The sequence below is a fragment of the Carassius gibelio genome, chromosome A15 (assembly GCF_023724105.1).
Source record: "Carassius gibelio isolate Cgi1373 ecotype wild population from Czech Republic chromosome A15, carGib1.2-hapl.c, whole genome shotgun sequence".
Lineage (NCBI taxonomy): Eukaryota > Metazoa > Chordata > Actinopteri > Cypriniformes > Cyprinidae > Carassius > Carassius gibelio.
Window position 1 is genome coordinate 22,821,806 of NC_068385.1, and position 15,347 is coordinate 22,837,152.

The following is a 15,347-nucleotide window of genomic DNA, read 5'->3' on the forward strand; positions in this document are numbered from 1 at the left end:
CAACATTGGATCGCTCATCTCAGTTCCTGCGTCACGCTCTCCTGCTGCCTCACCTCATCACCACCTCCTGGACACCAGTGACATCATCTATCTTCATCCCGTTTGTTCTGCTGTTCACCACTGTTCACTTGTGTGCCTCTCATTAAAATACACTATTTTTTACTTGCAATTACTACCTCATCCTCCTTACCGTTACAACTTTTTAATATTACATATCACTTTTAGTATATGTATATTCACCGAGAAGATCACCTTTAAAGTTGTCCAAATGAAGTTCTTAGCAATGCATATTACAAATCAAAAAATAAGTTTTGATATATTTACAATAAGAAATTAACAAAATATCTTTATGGTACATGATCTTAATTTCCTAACGATTTTTGGTATAAAGGAAAAATCTATAATTTTGACCCATACAATGTATTTTTGGCTATTGTTACAAATATACCCCAGTGACCTAAGACCAGAAATGCATGGGTCCATGGTCACAGATTTTTACTGTACACTGTATCAGTGTATAATGTTTTACCACTGTAGGTTTTACTGGATCCATGAAGGATTTTTCAGTTACACTGAAGTGCCAGTAGCAGTGAAGTGGGGTATGAGTGTATGAATGAAACGTATTTGTCTGTATTACAGACAGTCCAGAATCACGCTTGCGGAAAGCGCTTGAGAAAAAGTGTTTCTTCCACAGCTCTTTTTGCTTATAAATAGTTTTTTTTTTAGCCTCAAGCAAGTCTGTAGGATATTCACATTACATGGTTTAACAGATTTTTACATAGAATGGGCGACATCGAACCATATTAAAATAAATGATATACATGTTATCATAACCACTGGCAGTGGTCAAATTAAAAAATAGCTAAAATTAAATCATCTTTGAGAGCAAGGGGGGCCCCTGGTGTTTCGGGGGCATACGCAGCTTGTGTATTTTGCGTATTCGGCCAATGAGGCATCTAGTTTTTTTGTGTCTGATGTTGCTTGCTATGCTGCACAAGGCAACAATATTCCTTTTTCTGTCCAGCTAGCTTACACAACTAGACTGTAAAATAGCAGTCGTTGCCTAATAGTTGGCAAGTCTGAACCCAGAGGTTGTGGGTTCGAGTCTCAGGTCCAACAGGGATTGTAGGTAGGGTAGGGAGAGTGAATCCAGCGCTCTTATACACCCTCACCACAACTGAGTTGAGACCCCTGAACAAGGCACCGAACCACTGATTTATATATGACTGGATCTCTCATTACATTCTAAACTGCCAACAGACAATGAAGCCACCGGAAGTGTTCGATCCGTCATCTTACTAATTTCTACCGTCAGAGAGCACCATTGAGTCACATGACCTAAAATCACTTGATAAGAAGCAAATCAGTCAAACGGGATTCGTTTTTATGTTATGTGTATTTAAATTAATTTTTACTTCAGATGTTATCTGCAAAGTTTATGGTCTTTTTTGGCAGGATAAGTGATATAGGTGGATGTTTAGGTGGGTGTGTCTGCTGCGCACTGCCGACACAGGTAACTTATCCAACATAAAATATAGCCAATTTCTTTATGTGCGTAATTATTCAGAAATTATTCAACATGAACCTATTTATATCAGAAATTGATTTGAATATACAATGAATAATACAGCCTATGTTACTATATTGCTCTATACTGGAATGAAAAGCTTAACTTACCATCTTGATATAAAGCTTCATTTCCGTACTGTATGTCATCAGTTATTTCTCTGAATAAATTGTAAATATTGAATACTGAATAAAATGTATATTTTTATATCCTGATTGAGCAACATCTATTTCAGTCTCTAAGATTGCGCAAATATGTTTACTGTTTCCATATAAAATGTTGTATTTTAAATTAATAATAATTTAACCACCATTTAAATCATTACCTGCTTCAAAATTAATTTTGTTAACGAAATCATTGTTGAAACATTTGCAGTTAGTGCCTATAGGCACTATACTGTACAAATAAAAACACTTTAACAAAAATTATATTTACAATGAATAAGGCGAATAAAGGTATACAGTATATACAAAGCATAAATCTTTCTTCAAATTTCAGAATGAGCATTTTGTCATTTGTTATATATGTTGAGGTCATGTCCATCTGATGGTTATCATGTTCATGATGTTCGCTACTGTAATGAATGTTGCTGTTTAATAAGTAGGGGAAATTCACAACATTACAAAAATAACATGCCTAGGATGTTTGCGTTCTGAGAATGTACATACTGTAAATACTTCAGATTGAAAAATGCTTACTTGTTAGGTGATGTTTTCTCATTAAGTTTGTGCGATTTCATATTAATTCAATGGAATGTATGGGAAGTCTAGAGATTGCCATTATGGTGTCGCGGCAGCTTCACTTTCGTGATGTCATGAGCAATCCAGTTGTCTGATCAGTGCTTCGAACCCCCAGCCGCTCCCCAGGCACCACAGCATATGAGATGGCTGCCCACTGTTCCTGGTGTGTGTTCAAGGTGTGTATGTTGACTACTCACTCTGTGTGCACAGATGGGTTAAATGCAGAGCACAAATTCTGAATATGGGACACCATACTTGGCATCACGTTATGCCACTTTCATTATGTAACATAATAATCAGATGTGTTTCAGTTTTGGGGGATTTTTGAATATTTGTTTATATATATATATATATATATATATATATATATATATATATATATATATATATATATATATATATATATATATATTTTTTTTTTATTTAATGTCTGTATAGATGTCTTATAAGGCTTTGTTTTGTTGAATGTCTGAATCTGTTTGTCAAAATAGTTTTGTAGTGTGTTCATCATCAAACTCCAAAATTAGTTTATTTTTAGTTATTAAAAAGGCATTATTTTATATATATTAATAATAATGTTTTGTTGATGAAATATTTCAATTTGTCATATATATATATATATATATATATATATATATATATATATATATATATATATATATATATATATATATATATATATATATATATATATATATATATATATATATATATAGAGAGAGAGAGAAAGAGAGAGAGAGAGAGAGAGAGAGAGAGAGAGAGAGAGATTTATTGTTAAATCAGAAAACTTTTTGTTATGGTCATGTTATCGAGCGCCCCTCTGCATGAAATGATTGTGGAAAAAGAAAGAAAAAGATTAAGAAATACTCTGAACCTCAAGTGGATTTACACACTTAGAAAAAGCCAAATTTGTTAGCCCCTCTCTCTACGTTTTCATGCACATTTTCAAAATTGTATCTATATCTTCCTTGCAGTATTTTATGCGATATCGCGCATATGGCAGTAGGTTTGTGACACAGCCGGTCTTTTTTGTCATGATAGTTCATTACTGCGATTAGGGTGATCAGACGCAGTTGGACACAGTGTTGCGCAGCTTACTTGCCCTCTCAGCACCCCACAGTTTCTCTTCCTTTGTCGTTTTGTGTTTTGAAGTGTTTGCAGATCTGGGATACTGACTAAAGAAACGGAAAGTGTAGTGAAGCTGCTGTTAGACTGGAGAACAGAGAGACGCATCTCGGTCCTCCGCTTGGCTACAGAAGATCAACGCGGATAAACGTGCTTGAGGATGGAGGTATGATCTCGTTTTCAGATTCGACTGCGTATTAATAAAAAATGAATAAAAATAAGACTAAAGACGGTTTAGTTTAATAGCGAATATGAATTCATTTATATGGGATTTCAATGGACCTGATGGTAATAAGTGAGAAATTTGAATCCAGTGACTCACGTGTTAATATTTAGGTAATAGTTTATAATAACTTTATAAAATAAATAACAGTAAATAACAGGAAATAGTAATAAACTACTATAATAACAACAATAACGTATCTAGTGTTGGAGAATAGTAGTAAAATATAATATTTATTATTATGACTACTCAAATTGCATTTGTGTGCTTTAATGACCTATTAAGCCTTGTTTCAATAAGTGTAAATGTCATTTAATTATTTAGTGTAGCCTTTACTGTTTAGGTCTGGACTGTTGTTGCTTTTTGAGAAATTTATGAGATCTTGACAACAGGCTATATGGTGTTTAGAAGGTGTCTTTTGGTCAGCCCTGCTACTATAATCATTTAACTGTGACCACCGGCGGCGCCAGGGGGGGTCTTGGGGGGTCTCAAGACCCTGCCAAAAAATGCCTTGACCCCCCATTTGACCCCCCAGCCTCTTCCTGATTAAAAAATATATATATTCGGGATAAAGATCCAAAAATGTTTCTCTTCGAACTATGCAGAATAATAATAAATAATAATTATTTCGACATTTATTCATACACTGAACCGAGAACCGTTTCTGTCGTACGCGTCCGATTCGAGAACCGATGAGCTGATGATAACTGCGCATGCGCGATTCAGCGTGAAGCAGACTGACACAGAGCGAAAAAGAACCGGTGAACCATTTTTTTTTTCAGCTGGTTTATTTGATCGAATTGTCCGAAAGAACCGGTTCACTTGAGCACCTGCTCCTTTGCCCCTTAAGTGCCCTTTTGTCAAAGCAAAATTTCCTGATTTTTTTTTGTAATAACATAAACTTTTGTGAATGCCTGCCCACGCCCAATCATAATATTAGTACAATTTATTAATAATAATTTAGCCGTAAATAAAATGACCAACATGATGACCGTTCACCTGACTACGACCTCATCCAACCGGGAAGATTCCTCATGCTGCACGCGCATTTTTTAATTGCTAGGGGATATTTTCAACATCGTGGCAGCTGGTAAGTGGTGTTTCATTCTCAGCGAAGTGATTTTGGTGTTTATTTACTTATTATTATTTTACAAGAATGATGTGATGTGACAACATGCAGATACGTTGTTTATATTGCTGTGTGTAGCCTGTAGTCAAAGAGTATAGAAGTAACTTCTATACTCTTTGCTGTAGTGTAGAAGTAACAGTAGCGTGCTGTTTGAGGGAGACAAGTTTCACATGCATCGAGGGGTCTGGTCTTTTTTATGTTATTTGAATAAACTTTTATTATATTACAGTACTTATTTATTTTTAACACGTAAAAATAATTATCACAACACTGGTAAGGCTTTTTCAGATTTTCTCATTCTCTGAATTATCATTATAAAAATAAAAACAATTCAGAAATGAATTAAAATATAATTATATTTTAAATGTGATGCAAATATTTTTTCTACAAAAGCAACAGTGTTTACAACAGCAAGACCACACTTTAGCCTGTAAACTCAATAATATCTATCTGGAAATAAATGTAAAAATATCAATGTCAATAAAAATGCATAATATACCTGACATGAAAGTGCAGTGTGAAGGATGTGAATAACAAATGTAGCCTGTAATTTGTTTACATTGCAAAGGTGTTTTCGTTGTTTAGTAGCAGAAATATGCAGTTATTAGCCATGTCCACTGTATTTTTTGTTGGTTTTCATGAGACCCCCCTTGAAAAGACCAGGACCCCCCATTGCCCCCCCAATCAAAATTGTCTGGAGCCGCCACTGACTGTGACCCATATGTCCTCCAAAATATCTGCTCCATAAATCACAATTAGTCCACAGTGGCTGAAGTAAGCTACTGCAGATACACTATAACAGACATGTGCTGGGAAAATCATTACTTAGACTGTTTTTACCCAAAATGTAAGTTTTAAAGTGAGACAGGAAGAGCCGTCTGCAGAATATCTTCCTCTGTTGGTAAAGTAAGAGCTTTGATTTGTTTTCTCTCTCTTAACCATAAGCATTAAAGTTCCTCACGTGGCATGTCGTGGTTGGGTTGTTATTTCTGCAAGTGTAATCAGTTAGCATTCAACTCTTTCCTCTGTTTATCTTAAGGCAGAGGTATGCTTTTCCACAGAATGTCTGCAGTTAAAAGTTTGTATACAAAAACACAAATCTGAATATAGAGTTCTCATCATGATAATAAAAACCTTATAATGGCTCTAATGGCTTTTGCTTTTATTTAAAGGACTGAAAGTTTTGTGGACCAATGCAAATTTTTCCAGTATGATTTAATACAAATCTAATCAAATCATAGAAATAATCCTCTATGCATGAAAATGACATATACTTTATACTGTATATGTAAGGAATACAGGCAGGCAGTTTCAATAATTCAACAGAATGGAGTCATTTATTCTGATTATACCATACTTACCACAACTCAAGATATTGTTCAGATGTTTTGTTTCAAGATATTTCTCTTTTTTTTATTGTTAAAATGATCTTGTGTGTAGAACCAATTTCTTACACATTTTGTTAATTCCAGTTATTGGAAAGAGAGAGAAATTAAGTGAGTGTGAAATAAATATATATATATATATATACACACACATATACACATACATATGTGTGTTTGTGTTTGTGTGTGTGTGTATATATTGCATTAATTTTGTAATAATTCATAAAATATATTATATAATGTATTTTTTCCTACTAATTCATAAATCATTTTACACACACACACACACGCACACACACACACACACACACACACACACACACACACACACACACACACACACACACACACACACACACACAGAGTATACAATAGTCCACAAGAGAAATTCATAGTTGAATTGGTAAAAAAAATTAGAACACTTCTACAAAAAAATTCCATTCAAAAGCTTAGATATGCTTGATTCTTAAAGGGGTCATATGATGTTGCTAAAAATAACAATATTTTGTGTATTTTGTGTAATGAAATATGTTTATACAGTTTAAGGTAAAAAAAAAAACACATACATTTCCACATACTGTACACTATTGTTTATCCTCTATGCCCCGCTTTTCTGAAATGCGTAGTTTTTTACAAAGCTCATCGGGCTGAAAAGCGAGGTGTGCTCTGATTGGCCTGCTATCCAGTGTGTTGTGATTAGCCGAATGCCTCAAGCGTGTGACAGAAATTTTACGCCCTTTACTAAACTGTGATGCGATTTCCCGGTGCCACAAGACAAAAACAATAAAACCAAAAAACAAACGAGCCATTTGCTGCATCCAGTGGGGACATATTTACCGGTTACTAATACTATGTTTTTACACGTTGTGTTGATTGGAGAAACAACAAACAACAAGCACTACTCTACACCAGCGGTTCTCAATTCCAGTCCTCGCACCCTCCCACACCAGCTCTGCATATGTTGCATGTATCTGTTAACACAGCTGATTTGGATAATCAGTTCGTTAGAAGTGAGCTCCATGCATGAACTGTGATCCCATTGATATGATCTCTACACATTGTTCATTGCTCCCTACTCCCTGAGCAGGAGAAATGGGAAATCTGTTTGAGTTTACTTCACTTTCAGGAACATTCATTCACGGATTTGCGCTGTACAATGTTTTCACAGATGGACAAGTGTGACATCATATACCTCTGTAAATAAATACTATTTAAATTCATGTCTCGTACACTTCAGTGCACTTTGAATGGAACATATATGTTTGCTTCAAACTGAAATCATGCCAGAATATCTTTAGCAGGGCACTTATGTTCGAATAAAACAAACATCTGAAGCGAAAAGAGAAACATGTAGCTAGCATTTGAATCATCAGTGGCAAATATGTTAACGTACTTACAGTCTGTGAATCAGAACAGCCGGCATTGTAGTCTTCCTTCCCAGGATCAGGAAACACTCCTTCATAAAATGTGCTGCACACTAAATATTTGGGTTGAACTGTTCTGGAACAGTAAATACAACTTAACCAGGCCAAATAGTTTGTTTGGAAGGCCACAATAAAACAATGTCTCCACAACATGGTGCCTGTGGCAACAGCGAGAATCAAAGTTACAACTTCTTTCTTTGTTAAACTGTTAAACTGCCTGCTGTTCTTCAGAAAAATCCTTCAGGTTCCACCCAGAAGAGTCTTTCAGGATCCACCAATCTTTTGCATGTTTGAACCCTTTCCAACAATGACTGTATGATTTTGAGATCCATCTTTTCACTCCGATGACTGGATGGAAAACTGAGGGACTTATATGCAACTATTACAAAGGTTCCCCTACAAACCCAACAGGACATCATCGCCTTTGCTCTCCACACTGCCCTGAATCACGAGATAACACTGTGAATCACAGTTGCAGCCTCTCTCTCTGCAACTGGACCTTTGACTTTCTTGCTAACAGACCACAGACTGTAGCACTGGCTTAACACAGGGTGGTGTTCTGAGCCCAATTCTTTACTCATTTTTCACCAACGACTGCATATCTGCACATGGCTCTAATTCCATAATCAAGTTTGCAGGTGACACCACAGTGTTAGGCTTGATCAGAGGCGAGGATAAAACTACAGGGAGGAGGTCTAGCACCTGGCATTATGGTGTGCCAACAGTAATCTCACACTCAACACCAAGAAGACCAAGGAACTGAGACCCCTGGCGGACCAGGAAAGACCTAACACAAACACACACACACACACCTGCACTGCTGTGGCCGAAGTGTTTGTCCAGTTTCAAAGACCTGCGTGTCCATATCTCTTTCCTGGACCCTTAACACCTCCACTTTGGTCAAATCTATAAATACAGCATCAACTGTTATTATTGTTGCACATTCCTTTGCACATTCTACATCATGATGCCCATTGCACTGAAATGGTCACTGACCTTATGTATATATTTACAAATACCCCATTCTGAATAATGCACCTGCTGTGTTTATACTTCTTTATTCTGAATAATGCACCTTCTGTGTTTTATACTTCTTATTTGCACTCTACTATACTGTATGCACATTATATTAAGGTAGATTTAAATTGCACCTTTTACTGTATTTTGTCATATCACATCTTCCTCTTCACAATACTCCATAGATTTCTATGGGGTTAAGGTCAGGCAAGTTTGCCGGCCAATTAAGAACAGGGATACCATGGTCCTTAAACCAGGTCCTTGTAGCTTTGGCACTGTGTACAGATGCCAAGTCCTGTTGGAAAATGAAATCTGCACCTCCATAAAGTTGGTCAGCAGCAGGAAACATAAAGTGCTCTAAAACGTCCTGGTATACGGCTGCATTGACCTTGGACCTCAGAAAACACAGTGGACCAACACCAGCAGATGACATGGCACCCCAAACCATCACTGACTGTGGAAACTTTACACTGGACCTCAAGCAACGTGTATTGTGTGCCTTTCCTCTCTTCCTCCAGACTGTGGGACCCTGATTTCCAAAGGAAATGCAAAATGTACTTTCACCAGAGAACATAACTTTGGACCACTCAGCAGCAGTCCAGTCCTTTTTGTCTTTGACGCTTCTGACGCTGTCTGTTGTTCAAGAGTGGCTTGACACAAGGAATGCGACAGCTGAAACCCATGTCTTGCATACATCTGTGCGTAGTGGTTCTTGAAGCACTGACTCCAGCTGCAGACCACTCTTTGTGAATCTCCTCCACATTTTTGAATGGGCTTTGTTTCACAATCCTCTCCAGGATGCGGTTATCCCTATTGCTTGTACACTTTTTTTCTACCACATCTTTTCCTTTCCTTCACCTTTCTATTAATGTGCTTGGACACAGAGCTCTGTGAACTGCCAGCCTCTTTTGCAATGACCTTTTGTGTCTTGCCCTTCTTGTGCAAGGTGTCAATGGTAGTCTTTTGAACAACTGTCAAGTTAGCAGTCTTCCCCATGATTGTGTAGCCTACAGAACTAGGCCGAGAGTTCATTTTAAAGGCCTTTGCAGGTGTTTTGAGTTAATTAGCTGATTAGAGTGTGGCACCAGGTGTCTTCAATATTGAACCTTTTCACAATATTCGAATTTTCTGAGATACTGAATTTAGGATTTTCCTTAGTTGTCAGTTCATCAAAATTTAAATAAATAAACATTTGAAATATATCAGTCTGTGTGTAATGAATAAATATAATATACAAGTTTCACTTTTTGAATGGAATTAGTGAAATCATTTTTCTTTTATGATATTGTAATTATATGACCAGCACCTGTATTTATTTATTTTTTCATTTATTAATGCCCTTCTGAAGCTGCAGAAGATACTTACACGTATCCCAAGTTCCACAAATTAAGTTCAATTTACCCTGATCTTCAGATTCAATATTTAATTTTACCTCCAGCTCTTAAGGCATAATTCCACTCCCTCCCCAACCCCTTCTGTAGCTTCAGTGAGTGTCTGAACCTTTTGTAATATTCGTACACGAGTCCCTCAGTTGTCAGATGGATCTTAAAATGACAAACATGGGGACATATGAATAACTATAAACATAAAAATTAAATAACAGCTGTGGATCACCAAAGTAACAACACAGCATTAAGAATCGAGCATATGTAAACTTTAGAACGGGATTCTATTATTATTTTCTCTATATGTAAATGTATTTTATGTGAAATATCTTAATTCTGGTCAGTACTAAGCAAAACATTTAGCATTTTGTATTATCCCTTTTATTTTAGGAGTGCTCCGATCACGATCAGTAAAGCCGGTTCTCTAATCAGCGGTTAATTCCATTAGGTGCGTGATTTCACATAGAGCAGCTGTTACTACACAGAGCCATTGTTAACAGAGAAGCTGTGCAAATCCACGTTCATTTTCAGCGTTTATTGGCGCATCTTCTCAGTTAACAATGGAATTAACCGCTGATTACAGAATCGGCTTTACTGACGAGATGCGCATTAACGATCGGCCGATCGTGATCGGAGCACCCCTATTTTATTTTGCAGATGTAAGAAAGCAGACTGTACATACTAAATATATGGGCCATGTATCATATTATGCAATACTATAATAAGCCAGCAATCTTTCAAGTGCAATTGGATTCTGGCACAGTCACATTGTGTCCACTGTCACAAATGCAGTCATTACAAGCGCTGTAATTTTATTTATAGAAGTTGAAAGGTACAGTTCATCCAAAAATGTAAATTTTATAAATATTTATTCTTTTTGGAAAATATTTTTGGATTTATGGCCTTCACATTACAAGTTATCCTCTATTTTGTTACTTAAAAATAAGTTACAATAACAGTTTTCTGTTATTAACAGAGGTGAAAATGTCTGCATGTGGATATTACTGAATGTCACCCAGAACACTGTAGCAATCATATAGCAACACACTAGCAGCCACCCAGAATAATCCAGGAACTGTTTAACAGAAAATAATTACAGCACTCAACAAAATTATTAGTCAAGGTACTTTGTGAAGGTACTTGACTAAACAAAATTATACCTCAGAGGATCTCGGCTTTAGCCTAGCCTTTAGCCTGAATAATATGAAAAATCTTTAAAGTGCAAAGTAAAAATCTCCCTGTGAATTGATATTTATATGTCTATGAAGGTTCTAAATCGATCATCATTAAGGTTCCATGACAGTTGGAATGCTGCTTAAAGGTGCAGTTACATGTTATATATAATAAATTAGTAAGGAATCCTAATGATCAGGAGTTTTGAGTGAGGGTGAAAAAGTTTCACACACAGATTTTGCTCATCATCAAGTTGGGCTTATGAATTCATTGCATTAACCAACAGATATCTGCTTGGTTTTGACGTTGACCTTTGTGTGAGCTGTGCTTCATTGAACCTTATTTACCAGTGAAATTTCACTAAAATATCACTAATGGGGCCGCACCTTAATGAACGTGGCAGCTTTGTGGCTAACAAAGTTTTGAAATGGAACTTATGCGTTTTAACATTTTTTTTTTTTTTTTGTATATGTCCTTAAAAACAAACTCACACAAAAAACAAAAGTATGTTTGTATATGTTTTGTTGAAAGAAATATTTTTTTTTTTTTAATTTTTGCAAATTTAGTTTGTCATCTTTTAGGACTACACAAAATGCAGAAGGCCTTCAAAAAACAATTTTGAAGTTGTAGACACATAATAAAGAATACATATCCTGCCCAGCTTATTTTTACTATTATACAGGTTGTCTTACTGCATTTAGCTTAACTGTTAAACATTAGTATTAATTCCTGGTGCACTCCTAGTTTGTCATAATATTTCCTCCTGTCAGGCCTCATAGTGTGGTAGTTGTTTCTCCCACTGCTTTTTTGTGAAAATTGTTTATTTTATTTTTTTTGTAACATAGAGAACCGTTGTAAAAATACAAGCTGTGTGTCTGTAAGGGCGGTGAAGGCATGGGAAAGTGTGATCTTCTGATTTTGTAAAATTCAAACGCATCATGTTTTCCTGGAGCGGCTAAGATGGAGACTAACTTCCCTGTTCTCATATTAATGAGTCATGGTATGAGCATATTAATTGAGTTTTAGCTGGCATGACCATTCGACGAAAGAGAATCAGTCCAAATGACAACTTGAAATTTTAATATCTATTATCTTTTTTCCCCCGTTTTTTTTAGTTTGTGTTTAGTATTTCCACTTTTGCCTCATACATTGTGTATATCCTCATGACCCCATATGGGTTTGAACCTTGGCTGAACTCTTAGAGGCATGTGTCCAGAAAGCATGAATTAAAGTAAACTGCATCATGTGTCTACTGATAGTGTTTACTCAAAGACTCTCTTTAATAGAGGCATATTGTACATGTATCAAGAGGTCAGCTATAAAATTTTACTGCACATGATTAGGGGCACAACAAAAAGTACTGTGGTGTGATAAGTATTATATTTACATGGTAGTCAAAGATTTTTCTAACCAGAAAAATTTGACATTTGGTTTTGGAGGTAAAAAGGGATTTACAGTCTGATACCTTCATTTAGAACTTTGTTCGCTCTTTTGTAATCCGTCTTTGTAGTGGTGATTTAAAGTATTATAAGTACTTGTGCATTAATCTGAATCTTAAAGATACAGTTAAAATCTCTATTTGCAGATAATTAGTATTTATTAAGCCATATTAATAAAGTTTGTGACTGAACTTTGAAGTTGGCTTGAATAAGCCTTGATTGGAAGTTTAAAGCCTTTTTAAAAGCTTGAACTTTGAATGTTTAGATAAATTAGACATATTTAAGATTAAAACAAGCAAAATAATTTGCCAATGGGTTAAGCAAAATAATCTTGTTTTCTGTTTGAAATAAGATTATTTTGATAACCCCATTGGCAGATTTTTTTTTTTTTTTTTCTGAAAACAAGACAACAATTTTTACTTCTTAAAATCCTTCATGATTCAAGAATTGTATTAGTTAGAAGATATAGAATAGTATAGCAGTATAGAATGTAGTTATAGAATGTAGTTAGTAGGTTTCTAGCAAGATTAACATATTTTTTTCATGACTAGGGTGACCATATTTTATTTTTTCCAAAAAGAAGACAGTGGATGCGGGTGGGGTGGGGAAGGGGGTTGTGGTGTGGTTGGTTGGTGGTTAAAATAATGCTGAAGGTGCCCAAAGTAACACAATTCCAAATATCAAAACTCAAAATATGTCATTTCCAACACCAAAATACATATTTTATATAGTCACTGTTATGCATAGCAATCATAAACATGGCTAAAAAGCTTCCTACCAGTGGCCTCCTTCACAAAATGTAACATCTAGCACAGTTTTATCATAGGTAGCGTGCAGGGCCCCTGTGCAGGTTGTACCCATGGGCCCCTGTTTGATATTGTGTTAATAGCACACATAAATAGTACAAAGATATAAATTATTATTATTATTATTATTATTATTTTAAGTTTATAGGCATTCAGGTACAGAAACCAAATAATCAAATGTAAAATAGTCTTTACTGTATAAATTAAATATAGATAAAATATAGGGTAGTTCTTGTTAAAACAAAAAATTATTCAGTCAAGAGCAGTGAGTAATTTTCTTCCTTTTATCTTCTTGGATTAACATAAAGGACACCGACACAGCCATGGCTGCCATCATCGTATTCGTCACCACCTTTCTATTAGCTATGCCCCTCGGTAGAATGTAAAATATTTTGATACAAGCATTTCAGTCAAATTTAATTAGGGCTCAAGCCTGGAGGGCGAGAGCCCTATTGTTTTCCTTAGGATTATTTGTTATTAGGGCTCAAGCCCAAAGGGCGAGAGGCCTATTGTTTTCCTTAGGATTATTTTTAGGGCTCAAGCCTGGAGGGCGAGAGCCCTATTGTTTTCCTTAGGATTATTTTTTTTTTTTTTTTTTTTTTTCTTTATTCTTCTAATTTTTTTCTAAGGTTTCGGGGGCTTTTGGGGTCCTTAACATGCTCAAAAACTCTTGAAAATTGGCACACACCTTGGAACCTGCGGCCATTAGGGCCGGGCAGAGTCTGATACACGGGCGTGGCACAGGGGCTCTACAGCGCCCCCTGTAGTACCGAGGGCCATATATCATGCATACTTGCATGTTTAGATATGAAACTTGGTACATATATATAACTCATCAAACCAAACAACTTTCACACTGCATGTCATAAGCTCCGCCCAACAGGAAGTTGGCTATTTAGAGTTTTATGAAAAACACATGCTCTGGAATTTGATATACTCCTCTGAGGAACTCCACCCATTCACCACAAAACTCGGTGAACACGATCTCAAGACATTGGGGATGCTAAATTGCGAAGAGATTTTTGATATCTCGAATGGTTTGCCCGTGGCGAGGCGTTGAAATTATGGCGAGAAATGAGAAACAGGAAATGTATAATAACATCCACATACATTTGCTGAATTTGATCAAACTTAATTGGTTTGTTCGTTGTATGATACCGATCGTATATATGTGACTATTAGGAGTCAAAGTTATAGCGCCACCAACTGGCAGCAGGAAGTGAATCATTTTCAGAACGCTTTGAATTCAGCATCTTATTTTTACTTGATTTGCTTCAAACTTCATCAGAATAATGACAAAACACGGCCGATGTAAATCTGTTGTGGGGATATTGATATCTAATATAGTGTTGCCATGGCAACGTCAAAAGTGGGGGGGTTAGTTTTAGCTACAGACACCAAACTTGGTACATAAATTGTTCTTATCAAGACGGACAACTTTCTAATTCGCAGTCATAAGCTACGACCAACAGGAAGTTGGTTATTTTGACTTGAATATGGATTTTTGGGAATTTTCTTTTGTGAATTAATGCATACTCCTCCCAGGGGAAGTACACTATACACACCAAACTTTGTCTACATTAAGAAAAAACATTGAGGAACTTAAATTGCGAATGAATTTTGGATAGCTTGAACAGTTTTGTCGTGGTGATTTTTTGAAATAACAGTAAAAAGTGAAACATTAATCGTCTTGTATTTTTAAATTGCAGCTTCCAAACCTTTAAAAAACATTTTTCATTTAGAAAACCAGTGATTCTGAGGAAATATGCATAGTTTCATGACTTTACAGCACTGTATGATTAAAAGAAAATTAAAAAACTGTCAGACATCTGATCTCACTCTGTCACTCTGTGTGAGGAATGTATGTGTGCTGACTGTGTGTGTGTGTGTGTGTGAGTGTGAGTGTGAGTGGGGGAGAGGTGTGAGGTGTGAGG

At 35.9% G+C, this 15,347-nt stretch overlaps 1 protein-coding gene across 2 annotated transcripts in view; it reads left to right on the forward strand.

Moving 5' to 3' along the window:
* Window positions 1-2,404: 2,404 nt before the first annotated feature.
* The window catches only part of LOC128029440 (capZ-interacting protein), a 69,034-nt gene continuing 56,091 nt past the window's right edge, over window positions 2,405-15,347 (forward strand). The window contains exons 1-2 of one of the 2 annotated variants that reach the window (XM_052617226.1): window positions 2,405-2,483; window positions 3,460-3,598. In XM_052617226.1, the coding sequence (XP_052473186.1) occupies window positions 3,593-3,598 (6 nt within the window). In that variant the 5' untranslated portion in view covers window positions 2,405-2,483; window positions 3,460-3,592. Of the gene's footprint in view, window positions 2,484-3,134; window positions 3,599-15,347 lie in introns of those variants that run through there. The other variant, XM_052617227.1, reaches the window with a different exon arrangement.